Raw genomic sequence first — 15009 nt, 5'->3', positions numbered from 1 at the left:
AGATGTTTTTAAAATTGTAGTTTCTCAAAATGTTGGTGTTACTTGATATTATAAAATGGTCAATGCCTAATGAAAACATGCTATAAAGCTTTTATAAAATCTTTTAGAATGCATTTTACATTTCAAGAGATGGTAACTAAGCTGAAAAAGAAGAATGCACCTTTCTTCTACGGTTACTGGAGAAAAGGTGAAATTATTTATAATATCCAATAAAAGAAAAAGGGGAGCCATTTAAGTAAATATTACTGGAACAGTCAACATGTAAAAGAGAATCTTTAGTCAATAAAACCCAAAGTGCATTAAACTGTGCGCTCTTGCAGAACATTGTCATTATCTGTGAGTCACACTAAGCTCTTATGTCCAAAACAACCATAAATCCCTTCGCTCCTCACTGCTTGTAATAACTGATTATCAATTATGAATGTGTAAATGCTTTTTTCACAAAGCACATTGAGAGTGTCTTGAGGCTTTTTGTGGTAATGTACATAAATCCCATGAAAACAACTTTTATAGAATTAACATCATAGAAACAAAATTTGCATAATCATGGGATCAAAAAGGAAAAACATTCAAAAAACTCAATCACAAAGATACAGTCGAGTTCTAAACTCATTAATGAACCAGACAATTTTTAAAGTACGTACTGCATTAACACAAAACACCACACTTGAACACCACACTAGAATTTCTTTGGTTAATCAGTCACAGCACTAATCTCATCTTTCTCACCTCTTTGCAGATCAGTCCAATCTTGCTCACTATTAATACTTTCAGATTTTGTCCAGTAATGATTCGGTGTGGACAGGAAAAAATAAAGTAAAAATATTAAAATAATAAAAAAAAAAACAGTTGTTGCCTGGAGTTGTCAAAGCAACTATATCATTGTGACAATTTTCAGCCAGGAGAGTTAAAATAAAACAAGCAAAATTAGAATAGTTTTCAATTAGAAAAAAAGGTTTTACATTCCCATAAAGTTCCAAGGATTTAATATTGTGAATCTTAAAAGAGATGTGCATAATACTGCTACTTTATAGCTAGTGGTTATTTAAAAAAGTAGCAGTTACAATTAATTCAATTACCTTAGCACGGACGTGCTTATTGGGCTGTGTAAGTGACTTTCAGCATATTTTTGATAAACAAAACTCATAACAGAAGTGGTTTCCTCTCATGACACAGAGTTAGTCCCAAGTTCTAGTATGCAAGCGGTAGCATACTAGAAACACGCCAGACTTATTGCTATCCTCACCTTTGAGTAATACAAAAATAATTCTTCATGAGTATTTACAGGTATATGCATAACACTATTCTGTTTATATCAACAGCATGTCTTTGCAAAACATTTCAAAATATATTTCCCAAGCTCCATTATGGCTTCAAGAATTGGCATTCTACATTACTTACGTGTTGTTCAGTGTCATCTGAAAGTAAAACTCAAAGCCTTGATTGGAAAGGACACAAACCTATACAGTGGATTGCCAATTTTGCACAATTCATCTTGACGAGAGTCAATGCCAAGAATCTTGGGCCTTTTCACAGAACCTGCCTAATTTATTCATGCTTGGTAAGCAGGCACTTAGAGCATTTGTCCACTGGTGCATGTCTTAGGGAAGGGGATCGCTCTCTATCTAAATGTGCACATCTAGCTTTGTATACAATCAAGCATCCACACAGAACAGGGAGACAGGCTCGCACTAACCCCTTAAACAAATGCAGCCAAATTTATACACACGCCCACAAACACTTGGCTGCATTGGTTTTTTGCAAGGGTGATTTATTACTCCGAACTAAATACCCATTGACACTTCATGCTTTTAGCCATCCCATTGACCCAGGTGGTAATTATTGATTCCCTCTGGTCGCTTCTTCCGTCTTGAGCCATCGTTTTAATGCCACTACCCAGCTACACCCATTCTCCCTCTCACTGCCTCATGGCCACCAGGGTCCTAGATGAATAGCCTTGTCTCCACCACATCCATATCACAGCCCTAATTAAGATACTCACCGTTCAAAGTGAAACATCAGGCTCTAGGCAACAAAGTGGTGCCTGTTTGCAAGTTTTGAGTTGCAGAAAACCTCAAGTTCTAAGAAAAGTTAAATTGTGTTTTTCTCATTTCTCCTTTTGGGAAGTTAAACTTCCATCTCAAGGATCTGTTCAACCAATCAGAGGAACATTAGATGTACATCACATTAGACAGCCAATGAAAAATATATTTTACTTTTTCTCAACTAGATTCTTTTGTCTGAGAGAGAATAAACAAACTGTATTTGTAGACATTACTTGTAATGACTGAGGCATAAGGTACACACATACTACAAGTTATTCTTACAAAGAGCATTTACAGTACATAAAAGAAAACTTTGACAAATATAACATTAATTTTTTGTAGATTTGTGGACAGCCCCTGTGGGAAAAAAGGTTAAACTTAAAGCTTTGGCAAATGCATGTTTAGCATGTTAAGCTGGAGAAAGACATTTAGGGCAGATGGATAATCAAATCTGGAATGTTTGGAGATCTACACTACTATGCAAGTAAACGTGTGTAGGTCTTGAATGAATAGAGATTAAATTTACATTCAATTTAAGCCCAGTCTGAACTTTTTCTTTGTTGTCTCTTTACATAGCTTTAGTTTGTTCCTCAAATTGTTTGATATATTTTTGTGTGTTGTGTGGAACACTGTGGGACTGCATTTTGAATTTGCCATGCAAATAAACTTACCAGGCTTAGCTAAGAAAATTAATGTGCTCAACTCTTTGTGTAATAGAGAAGTGTAGGGTAACATAGCCCAAAGCAACCACACATGTAGACACACAGATATTATACACACAGAAACTGCTGTTTGAAATTAAATGATTTAAGTGTGTGGCTTCATTCAGGAGTGAAACATAGATTAGACTTAAGTGTCACAGAAATTGCTTTCATTCATCTATTAAAACCGATAATCAAAGTTTATAATTTTTATTCTAATTTATCTCCCATAAATACTCTCCAGGGCAATGTAGTGGCGCTGAAAGTTGTAGAGGTCTGTGAAAACATAAAAAGCATGAAGGTTAAGTAATGCCTTTTTTCCAGTCGTTATTAGAGGACGTTGCAGTCATTGCTCCATAATTGAAGCGTAATTGGTTGTGAAGCAATGTGGCTGCTGCTACTTCCAAACAGATATGAGGTAAACATGCTGTGGTGGTTCTGTGGTGAGGAGGTGACAGGTTGCTGTAATTGTGATAAATTTGCAGTTCTTGTCCCTGGCTTCTTGCCACACTAATCAGAGATGAAAGGGACATTATGTTGAGAGGAAGTGAGTGGAAGTTAAAATATGAACGAAAACATTCGAGCTACAAGCTCTGTACTTTACTACATTACTTCTACTGTTTGCGTTCTATAAAATATTCATTAGTGTACCTCATCAAAGTTGAATGAAAGCTCTAAATAGTGTCACAAATTAAATGAATTAGCTGCCCGACATGTCAAGAAACATGTAAAGCCTCTTTGTTAATTATTTATGTTTTTTTTTTTGTTCTCTTGTTTAGTGGGAAGAGGTGAGTGGCTATGATGATGCCATGAATCCCATCCGGACATACCAAGTCTGCAATGTACGAGAGCTCAACCAGAATAACTGGCTACGTAGTGACTTCATCCCACGCAAAGACGTACTGCGTGTATACGTAGAGATGAAATTCACAGTTCGTGACTGTAACAGCATTCCCAACATACCAGGTTCCTGCAAAGAGACCTTCAACCTTTTCTACTACGAGTCTGACTCAGACTCAGCCACTGCCACCAGCCCTTTCTGGATGGAGAACCCTTATGTGAAAGTGGACACTATTGCCCCAGATGAGAGCTTCTCAATGCTTGAGTCTGGACGGGTAAACACAAAGGTCAGAAGTTTTGGGCCACTTTCCAAAGCTGGGTTCTACTTGGCCTTCCAGGACCTTGGTGCTTGCATGTCACTTATATCAGTGAGGGTGTTTTACAAAAAGTGCTCCACCACAATTGCCAACTTTGCAGTTTTCCCAGAAACAGCAACGGGAGCTGAGGCAACCTCATTGGTTATTGCTCCAGGAACTTGTGTTCCCAATGCCCTAGAGGTTTCTGTGCCACTGAAGCTCTACTGCAACGGAGATGGAGAGTGGATGGTTCCTGTAGGAGCATGCACATGTGCAGCTGGTTTTGAACCAGCCATGAAGGATACCCAGTGTCAAGGTGAGTGTTTTCACTACAAATACCTCAGGTCAGTTGAGGATTCTGTTACCCACTGTTTATTGTAGTGGATTAAAAACTCTTCGTTTGATGTGTATTTGGAGGTTAAATATTCCTCATCAGGAAATCTGTGGTTTAAGCTCTACATAATGACCTGCCAGTGATTTCTTTTCTTGCTTTTACCTTTTTCAAAGATAGTAATGGAGCTACAGAAAAGTAATTTGGCTTTAAGCAGGTCAAAATAAACTTCCTGGAAGCATAACTTCTCAAGGTAATTAATGTTCAAAAGACTGAGGCTGAATTGTAGTGAGTGTAGATTAAATGATATCACTTATTTTCCAGTTGCCACATAATTGTCAGTGAGGTAACTGCCTCAATATTGGACACCTTAATACAGCAATTACTGGGCAGAATAAAAGACTTTATGGCATTGTCAGCTGGAGGCTTTCCACTTCTCTGACCTCGGTTTTGCTTTGCAGCTGGGTGCTGACAGAATGGTAATGCAGCTGATGCTGTCTGTTTGTGGAAGCTCGGATCCTGATGGTTTCTGGTCGAGTGGAAAACATGACACTTTCAAAAAGAGGTTGAGCTAGAGGTGAACTTTAACAGCATGATCTCGTCCGAACCAGAGTGCAGGTGACAGCAGGAGAAGAATAAAGGATAAATGGAAACTGTTTGCGTGTGTTGATGGCTATGAGGCGTAAAATTGGGCTCAGAGTGAGTAGGTCAAATGGAGAAAGCAGAAAAATACTGAAGAAGAGGGACAGGGGCAAGCTGCGTTATTGATCACCTAAGGCTGATTGCACAATGTCTTTGCATGTTCGCTTTGTGGGGGTTGGACTCCCTTGGTTTTAGAGGCTCATCCTTCTCAGAAGAGACAGATGAGGCCAAGAAGATAATTTCTTCAGTACCCATGCTCATGATGAGGCATGGAAATCTTGAAGACCTTATGTTGACAGGTTCTGAAATTACATTCTCAGCTGAGAAAGTGTCTGTGCAAGAAAATGAGAGCAGAAAAAAATCCAAAACATAGCATTGTTGTTTACACATGACAGCTCAAGGTTAAACTCCAGTGACTGGCCCTAATGTAGCATTTCTTAATCACTGAAAACCAGGAGGGGTACATCCCCCTGTTTAATTTTTTTATGTCACCTTTTCTAAAGTGTGCTTTATTTTTCCTCCTTTACCACTTTGTGACTTCACGCTCATTTGTCGTCATATTTTTACAGTGCATACACCCTTTTTGGCTTTTCTGTCCTTGTTCCAACAGGCGGTGAATCCTTTTCCCTGTGAAAGTACTTACTTCAACCATTCCCTCCTAATCTGAAGGCCGCTGCTCTCATTAATAAGCCACCAGAGATACAGTCGGGATGTCAGCATTAATATTAATCGATGAGCCTTTTTTGTGGCAAATTTTTCACTCCCCAATATTCTTTACTTTCTTCATGCCTCACACTTTCCAATTTCAGCATACATTCTAATCAGTTCCTTAAGCTCTATGTTCTGCATGAGAGGATAAGACACAGGGGAGTGCAGAAAGGATATGGGGGTATGGGGGGTTAAAGGATTAGCATTTTTATGCCTCCATCCCCCTCCTTTTTCTCTACTACTTGTCTGTCTTTCTGCTTCTCTTTTTAATGGATCCTCTAAGGGAAAAATGGATGAAAGGAAGAGGATGACCCCTTAGTGATTGATCAGCACTTTTAACCTTTTTCATGAAAATGAAAAATAGCCTGTTTTAATGGAAATTCACTCAATACATCTGGTCAAACCCAATGTGTTCAAGAACTAATATTTCATCCACTGTTAGGAAATTTCTTGTAGTTTGCTGTTTTGCTAGGTGAACCTACATGTACTTACAGAGGTCATGATACCAATCGAAGAGGTTGTTCTACAACCCGGTGTAACTGGTGGGCATTTCTTATCTGTTTATCAAGCAGCACTTCCTGGTAGCCAGCAGTGTGGATGACTCTGATTAATGCTAGAAGAACAAATACACTTAGTGATAGTGTACACAGTGCAGCCAACTGGCAGTTTCTAGCCAATATTGAAGCTTTTAAACAAAAGAACAACAGGAGCGTTCTGCTACCCTTGCTAGTCTTGGGTTGAAGTGACTCCCTGGCTTTTTTTTTCAGCAGGAGACATAAATTCACAACACAGAAGCTAAATGCTAATCATCATCCAGAAGGACAAACTTTTTCAGTGTGTCCTTGACATTGACGAGCCACCGCACCAGTGGGTCAGCTAATCAACAGGCCCTAGTAAACTCTTCTTGCCTTACCTGCTTCTGTCTTCTTTTATTAAGCATGGCGGCAAGCTCATTCATCTTTTATGAAGACAGTTTATGAAAGATATGAAGCCCACCGAAGGATTCTGGATTGCAGTGCCACTGTTATGGTTACACTCCACATATGTTACTTATCAGCAGTGTTATAAACTTCCAAACAGCCACTATAAATGGAGATAGGATTTTTCCAAAGGATAACGATGTTTTCAGATTAATGAGACATCAGTTTATCAACAATCAGTTTAGGTAGAACTCTGTGAAAGGTTGTTTCCCAAAAATAAAAAAGGCATTATGCTTGTTTTGAGAAAATTGTGTTGACATTAATACATGACAGTGACACTTTTTCACAATGTGGAGTTTTAAGTATTGTGTAGTTTCATTTTATTTACAAGCAGCACAAACATTTAACTGGTAAGGTAATGCCCATGTAGACTGAGTAGATATAAAATTATGACATACTGCCTGATACATACTGTGTGTTAATTCCACTTTTGCTGCAAAAGTAGTCTGAAATCATAATGGAAATGTTTTTTTCTCCTAAAATGATGACAATACAGAGGATCCTCTAAATATGTCATAGTGTCACAGAATTAGGTAACATTAGCTGTAATAATTACTTCACAGTTTATAGAAACTTCTCATAACCCCACAACTAACTCAAGAACAAGAACGAAGCTAGAATTAAAATGAATGAATCTGTGAAAATAAAATATATGAGTTGTACACTACAGTAGAGACAATAACATCTAACTTCATTTAAACGTTTAAATTTAAAATAAAGATCCCAATGTATGGTTAATGCTGTCTTAATTGTTAATTGTCTTAACAATGATCTTGCTCATCAATTTAGTTATGGAGGCTTAAAAGGTTCTAAATCAGATGTAAACCCAAAAAAGATAAAATTGTCTTTTAATCAGATGCAATGTGCTAAGCTTGCAGTAGTGAAATTACATGGTAACATTACCTGCATTTTCCTTATTCAATTGAAAAATTTTCTCTAAATATAATGTGTGCACAGCAAGTCTCTGGGCATCCAGGTGGGCAGACAGCAGCCCTAAGATCATGTCTAAAAAAATCAATTTGATGTCAAAGGTAGTTTCTACACAACTAAATATATAGTTTGATTAGTAACTTTTATTATCTGATGTTACTCATGCACTCATGTATTAAAAAAATCTGCTGAAGTTTTTCAGTATAATTATGGGTCATAATTACCCGCATAGATTTTCTGCTGTTTTTGAGTTTTAGCTCCTCTTGCTGCTCTGGGGCAATTTGAATACGCATTTCAAACACATTTCAGGAATATTAAAATTACTAATTATTGCAGGTTTGGGTTAAATTGCTTGTTTAATACTCTAAAATAAAAGTTTAAGACTTCAACTTGGCTCAGAACTTTCATGTGTTTACTTGGATCTTGACTTGTGACTTAGGTGGAAAGACTTGAGGCTTACTTGGGACTTGCAAAGCAACAACTTTGTCCCAACTCTTTGTCATATGCTTAGCCACTTGCTGTGCAATATATCCCAAATGCCATACATTTTTACAGTAAACAGTTTCTCCCGTAAGGGCAACTGAATTAAATATTGTGCATTGTTATTTACACTTTTCGTCTTATCTAATTTTTTTCATCTGTTCCTTTCAGCTTGCGGCCCTGGCTCCTTCAAGTCCAAACAAGGGGATGGCCCCTGTTTTCCCTGCCCAGCCAATAGTCGAGCAACCTCTGGAGCAGCCAGCATTTGTTCCTGTCGAAATGGTTATTATCGCTCTGACACAGATACTCCAGACTCCCCGTGCACCAGTAAGTAAAGCCTTTTTTCAAGTGTTCCAGATACTGAGGGAGGTTCTGATCATAAGACATATTTTTGGGGCCTGGGGTATAGTAAATGTTCACCCACTGTTTGAATTGTGTTTTCAGTAGCTGATAAAACCTCTGAAGAAAACATTCCCAACATGTCCCTCAAATGTCAAACAAGACTGCTTACTTTTGCAACATTACCAGACCTTTATCATCTTAGCTCTCCCTCTTCCATCTCCTTGTTATCTCTATGAATGAGTGGTATTATTGTCCCTCGACCTGCAGAAAGTGGTACGTTTTTTTCCTATAGCTGTATCTTCATTAAACACAAACATGCAAATGTGGGAGAAAATTCAAATAGCGGAGAGTGAAAATTTCTTTTTTTCTTCTGCCGCTGAGGGGTGAGGGTCTGATTCTCCCACAGTGCAGTGTGAGATAACGCTCTGTTAATTGGATAAGAATTGCCAAGACTCTGCCAATAGTTTGTCTTGCCCTTTCCCTGCAGCACTTTACACACACGCTCAGACACAGTGGAAATAAGCATGCAATTCAGATTTTAACCTGTGTCCTCCTTTTTTCTGAAGAACTGCTGGAACAGTCTCTTGCAAGTTGAAAAGAAAAAAAAAATCCTGTAGTTAATTCATGAAAAATGTACTAATAGCACAGCACCAGGGAAATTATTGGGTCATGAATTGTGCTGAAAGCAGCTGGCAGTAATGAACGTGTATGTGTGTATGTATGTATGTGTAATGATGTGTATTCTGTGTACCACAATATAACTGTCTATTGTCAAGATTTCTCTGTACTGTTACCAAGACAATTTTTTACACCTATTGTGCATGGAGATTAAATTCGATCTCATTCCCAAGCAATTTTCCTCATCTCATCCACGAATTTACCTCGCTTTCACAGCTGTTCCATCGGCCCCACGCAGTGTCATCTCGAGCGTTAACGAAACATTGCTGCTGCTAGAATGGAGTGAACCTCGGGATATGGGTGGCCGCGAGGACGTCTTCTATAGCGTCATCTGCAAAAAGTGCCTCCCTGAGCGAGGAATGTGTTCACGATGTGATGACAATGTAGACATTTCTCCACGCCACCTTGGCTTGACGCAACGCCGTGTGACAGTTCGCAACCTCCAAGCCCACACGCAGTACAGCTTTGAGATCCAGGCGCTCAACGGTGTGTCCAACAAGAGCCCCTATACGCCTCAGTTTGCTGCAGTGAACATCACCACAAATCAGGCTGGTGGGTACATATATCCAACCTTGCTCTTACCTGGCAGAGATCAATGTTGATCTTGCAGGCAGTCAGAACTTTCAAGGTCTGGAAAAATCATTCTTGTATTCACGTGGGAGTATGTTACATATTCGCTAAATAAAAAGAAAAAGGCTGAGAAGGAAGGTGTTGTTGAATGAGCATTGAAAGGGACCCTTTTCACACACCCACAGCATGCCGTCTTCTAAAATGGCTTCAAATAGAAGCAGCTCAGCAGTGTATTAAACCTTTAGTGTTTTAACTGCCCACTTGTTTCAACCCACTGCTTCTTCATCTTCCAGCAACAACAGTAAATAGGCCACCATAGTAATTTTGGCTGAGATTAAGCAATTTTGCATGTAGATGATTTAGAAGCCAGCATCAGCTTGCAGCACGTTCTTTATATTAGCTATTAGTCATCAAGAATAAACGTTTTTTTTCTCCTTTCAAAATTCTTTCAAGATTTATTGTACCTCAAATGACCTCAATAAAATTCAGAGATCTTGAGTTTACTCAGTACCTTTGCTCTTAAGAGCAGTCTCTTTGTTGAGACTCTCCCAGGGCTCTTAAGTTGTGGCTTGGATGTGTTTAGCCCCTATGTTAAATTTGCTCTGGCTAGGCTCAGACAACAGCACAGATTATGCCTTGCTTCAGCCCCTTTCTCTTCGATCCATGGCCATGTCCTCCTCACCTCTAACCTTGTGTGCATGCCCCTAAAAGATGCTTTTGGAATGCTTTTGTGAGTGTAGAACCCGAAGGTCTCGCAGACCCCCATGTGAGAGACCTCATTGTTTTATATGGAGGTCTGGCAGTAGGATGACAGAGTTGACTGTCCTTGCATAGTGCATAAGGTGCAGAGCAGTAGAACAAGGCAAGAGAGCATCAACTTTGATAAGATTATCCATTTGTGATGTCCCACGACTATCCCGGCATGTGGATTCCCCTTTTAAGAACCAAAATAAATACCAAGGGTGGTGATAAGCCTAAGAGGCTACCTCCATGGTTACTGCAACATGCTTCCCCAGTGGAGGGCCTCTAATCCTTCCACCAAAGTAGCCAGGGGCCCTCCCTAGGAAGTATTGTCTTCTGTTATAGAAAGAGAGACATAAAGAGAAGAAATAAATTGGGTTGGGTAGGGAGGAAAGGGCTTAGGCAACGTTAGTGTTTTGGGGACGAAAGATAGTGAGAGAAACAGAAGACTCTCTTGGTCAAAAACACAAGGGTGGACTGAAAATATAGAGGGTGGGGAGGGCAAACTGGATGGATCTAAGGAAGTGTTAACAAAACAGTGAGAATGATTGTGTGCTCAAAGAAAAAAGGCCTCAAGTTACTTGTGAAGGAAAGGTGCCACTAGAGATTGATAGTGGAAGCTAAGAGACAAATGTAGCAATAGGAAAGTGAGTCAGAGCTACAGAACAAGACTGAACTTAGAAAGTCTGAGAAGGCAGATAGTGCTTGGATTTTGATAGATAGATCCAGAAAAGGCATAAAAAGCTCAAGTGGGAGGAGTGGCACTGTGTTTTGTGCTTTCTGGAATTGTGTTTAAAACTAGTACCAGTGTACGTATTTGTTACGTTTTATAAAGTAGTTTATGGAGTTCTCTTCATATATCCCAGACTATATACCCATCAAACCGTGCTTGTGTTTGTAATTAGGAAATATCTATATATGTACACAATTTGGATTGGCTTTTCTAATCTGGCCTTGCCTGATTTATTAAAGAAAATTATTACAATATGTTGGAGAAATGTATGCACATTTCTACTGTTTGATTCTTTTGGCATCAGTCAAGCACTGTGAGACATAAAATCTTAGCATTTAGCTGGAATGGGTTCCGTATGCAAACTAGTGTCAGCAGTATTTCACAAACCTCACATTAGATGCATTTGGACTACATGGAGAGACAAAAAAAGGCTTGGAATTTTGAAAGAATGAACAGAAAATGATCATTAAACCAGGTTTCCCTGTACTGTTTCCCCCAATGTAGCACCTTCTGCAGTCCCCACAGTCCATTTAATGGCAGCCACAGCAAGCACAATGAGTCTCTCCTGGCTTCCTCCAGAAAAACCAAATGGGATCATTCTGGATTATGAGATCAAGTACCATGAGAAGGTAAGCAATAGTGTCAGTGAATCTCTAACAATTTAATTAGTTATGGAGATATCTTGTCAAAAAAAACAATCCTTAAATTTTACAGATAATTTGATTTAATTGTGTAGTATTTTCCATAAATTTTAAATGACAGAATATGGCCATGTATTTGACTTCAGAGCTTTTCTTGGGTCAGTTGACTGATATGAATGAAGTTAAACAAAACTCATCCCATACAGGACATAACAGAAAAAAAAACAAAAAAACTTTTAATAATTGGTTCTCAAAGCAGGTATGGAACTTTCAAAAGTTTGACATGAACTGACAGATGGTCAACATATAACATTTAACACCTCCATTTTCATATCTAGCGAAGGTTGGTTTTGAAAATACTGACCTACAAAGTTATGAAATGATGACTTAGGTACAATCTCCAATATCCCTAAGTTTGATTTTTCTTGAAAAGGAATTTGCTTTGGACCAGCAAAGGTCATTGTTTCAGTAGCTGGAGCTATACTTTGGTGTTAAACACAGAAACATTCAGTTCTTAGTCAGGCCATTGCTCGATATCATGTATGAAAAAAAAAAAAAATTCTTACTAGCTTTGATTTGTTAAAAGACTAGCGACATCCTCTTATCACAGAGCATTTTGTTGCCCTGTAATACTGTGTTAAATTACTGCCTGATATTAGTCCCTTGTTCTTTTCTACTTCCCCACCTGCCAGATTAACATTATTTAACAACAGGGGGACAATAAAGGAATAGGTTTAATGTTGTACATAATTTTCTTCACTTATCTTTGTTTATACAGGATCAAGGTGAAGCCATTGCCCACACCATGACTGCTCAAAGGAGCAACGCCCGCATTGAGGGTCTTAAGGCTGGTACACCATATGTGGTTCAAGTCCGGGCCAGAACAGTGGCTGGTTATGGCCGTTATAGTAGCCCAGCGGACTTCAGCACCAATCTGCAAAGTATGTAACACAGAAACTTCTTTTTTTGTTTGTTGTTAGTGTCAGATTTCTTTCTGTTCAACCCAAGAGGGCTAACAGTGTTCCAATTTACACCTATAGCCGACCCACCAAAGTCGTGGCAGGAACAGCTGCCACTCATCGTTGGATCCATCACAGCAGCCTTGGTCTTCATCATTGCAGTTGTGGTCATTGGCATTGTCTGTCTTAGGTAAGTTACTTTAAAGAGTAACTTGAATAGGATATCAATAAATAATGGAGCAAAACACTTCTTCAAATATAAAATAACAGTTGTGCATTTTTTTCAACTGTAAGAAAAGAAAAACAGCTTCAAATGTCAACTTTGTTGGCATGTCCTCCAAACAACCGCAGAGCAGTCTCAGTGGATTGCTGGGCCACCTGTGAGGCTACTGAATGCCAGATTAGCCCTCTGTATCTCTGAATAGTAAACAGCTTTGTCCAAAATGCTGCTGTGCCTATTGAATGCTGCTTGTGATAGCAGCTGTTGAGCTTGATAGGCCTGCACTCATAGCTCAGCACTCAAAATCAACTGTGCAAATACCTAACCACAAGGAACCCAGATGCTCCCAACTGACTAGGAAGATGCGAATGGCTAGTCACACCTTTCAAAACGTCTGATTCTGCATCATCTGGGTCTAACTGCACTCATTTACCCACACACCACTCCTTTGTCAAGTAGCAAATGCAATGCGTGAGTGAATGCGTACGTGTGAACGACTGGCACCCATATCTGACTGGCGCCCACTGAGCTCCCTCTGCAAGCCAGTTCAGGCAGAGGCTGACAAGCGTGGGCATCGGTCATGCTAGACTGAATAATAATCTCCCTGATCCCCCCTCCCCTCCTCTTTCATTCTGCCTTCGCTCTCTTCTATTTTAACACCACCACATTGTGTCTCTCTCAGGGTCTTGGCTTAGCCACAGCTCTGACTGCCCCTGAAGAAGAAGAAGGAGAAAATAGTGATAATACGGAACACGTAGCTCTTGCATATAACAGAACAAAATTAGAAATTGAAATGAGATGCAAATCACCATTGGGTATTTTTGTCCCCGATTACTGGTTAGACAACAAAGGAAGCACATTAAAATGTAATTTCAACAACTCACTCCCCTATCTGTAGTTCCCACCCCTTTTGCAATGCAAACAGGTTCTATGCAGGAAGGTGAGGTTATACAAACTGGAAAATACATACGTGGAAAAAAATACCAGACTAATAAAAACATACAGAGAAAGAATAATTCCTAGAGGGTAAGAGCCCATGTAGAGACAAGTTGAATCAAATTAAATTGGGAGGAAAAGTGTGATGTCTGTAGGGAGAGTAAAGCAAACAGCTGAGCTTGCTGTTTGGGGTTTTTTAGTGTTAGCTGCTCATTTTGGTGTAACTCAGCGTGAATAGCTTTTACTTCCTTCTTTATTGTATGATATCCTTTTGTTCAGACTTACATTGGAGTGTCCAAACATGAATCATTTTCCTACTTCACTGATACATTCTTTATCGGTGAATCCCTTCCCTCAGACAAAGAATCTGAACATTTTTACCAAAGCATGCAATAGTATGACAACATCTCATATCAAGATCAGAAATTAGTTGGGATCTGTTATCTCTTGTTGCCTTTGTTTGTTCCCATTACTTGAATTCCTGTCAGTGCATGTGACTTAGTTTGTGTTGTTATCTTTCTCTGCAGAAAACAAAGAAATGGCTCAGAATCAGAGTATACAGAGAAACTTCAGCAGTACAGTAAGTATCTTTGCTAAGATCCCCTTTCTTTTTGTACATCTTGCTGTTGACTAACTGTTTCCGTAACTTGCAAAAGCATCCCATGACATTAGTTGTTTCACACTGTCATAAAGTAAACTGGCTTACTTTGATATTTGTTGATCAAACTTTATTTGGCAGCATAGATTCACTTTCCTGTTCTTGCTACTGAATCCCCAATAGTAACGCCGGGAATGAAGGTCTACATTGACCCCTTCACCTATGAGGATCCCAATGAAGCAGTGCGAGAGTTTGCCAAGGAGATTGACGTGTCCTGCGTGAAGATCGAGGAGGTCATTGGCGCAGGTAACCCACCAAAGCTCCTGAGCTACAGGGGGAAGACTGCTAGTCACCTCCAGGCCATACCGTTAGAGGACTTCACACCAAGCGGTACTTTCACTCAACTCATCGTTAGTCCTCTTCTTCCTCCCACCCCTGCCACACTTGTCACCTTTTAGGATCCCTTTCCCAGTCTTAGAATTTTCTCCAGCACCCAAGCCCCTTATTATGAAGTAATTATTAATTCTGTCTGACTTAAGTTAGTGTGACTCACAGTTCTTGCACTTTTACATGCTATGCAAATATACAGACGTCTGAAAACCTTTTGTAAAATGGATAACCATTTTACTCTTTTCCTG

General features: G+C 39.3%; 1 protein-coding gene across 10 annotated transcripts in view; it reads left to right on the top strand.

Annotated features, from left to right (window-relative positions):
• The window catches only part of ephb3b (eph receptor B3b), a 67632-nt gene that overhangs the window by 35988 nt on the left and 16635 nt on the right, over positions 1 to 15009 (top strand). For 4 of the 10 annotated variants that reach the window (XM_032571330.1, XM_032571323.1, XM_032571325.1 and 1 more), the window contains exons 3-10: positions 3526 to 4198; positions 8125 to 8280; positions 9190 to 9525; positions 11522 to 11646; positions 12437 to 12599; positions 12699 to 12807; positions 14301 to 14353; positions 14543 to 14761. In XM_032571330.1, the coding sequence (XP_032427221.1) occupies positions 3526 to 4198; positions 8125 to 8280; positions 9190 to 9525; positions 11522 to 11646; positions 12437 to 12599; positions 12699 to 12807; positions 14301 to 14353; positions 14543 to 14761 (1834 nt within the window). The remainder of the gene's footprint in view (positions 1 to 3525; positions 4199 to 8124; positions 8281 to 9189; positions 9526 to 11521; positions 11647 to 12436; positions 12600 to 12698; positions 12808 to 14300; positions 14354 to 14542; positions 14762 to 15009) is intronic. The other 6 variants (XM_032571331.1, XM_032571327.1, XM_032571329.1 and 3 more) reach the window with 3 other exon arrangements.

Source organism: Xiphophorus hellerii, chromosome 9, assembly GCF_003331165.1.
Source record: "Xiphophorus hellerii strain 12219 chromosome 9, Xiphophorus_hellerii-4.1, whole genome shotgun sequence".
NCBI lineage: Eukaryota > Metazoa > Chordata > Actinopteri > Cyprinodontiformes > Poeciliidae > Xiphophorus > Xiphophorus hellerii.
The sequence above is the reverse complement of the archived record's forward strand: the minus strand, read 5'-3'. Positions and strand labels throughout refer to the sequence as shown.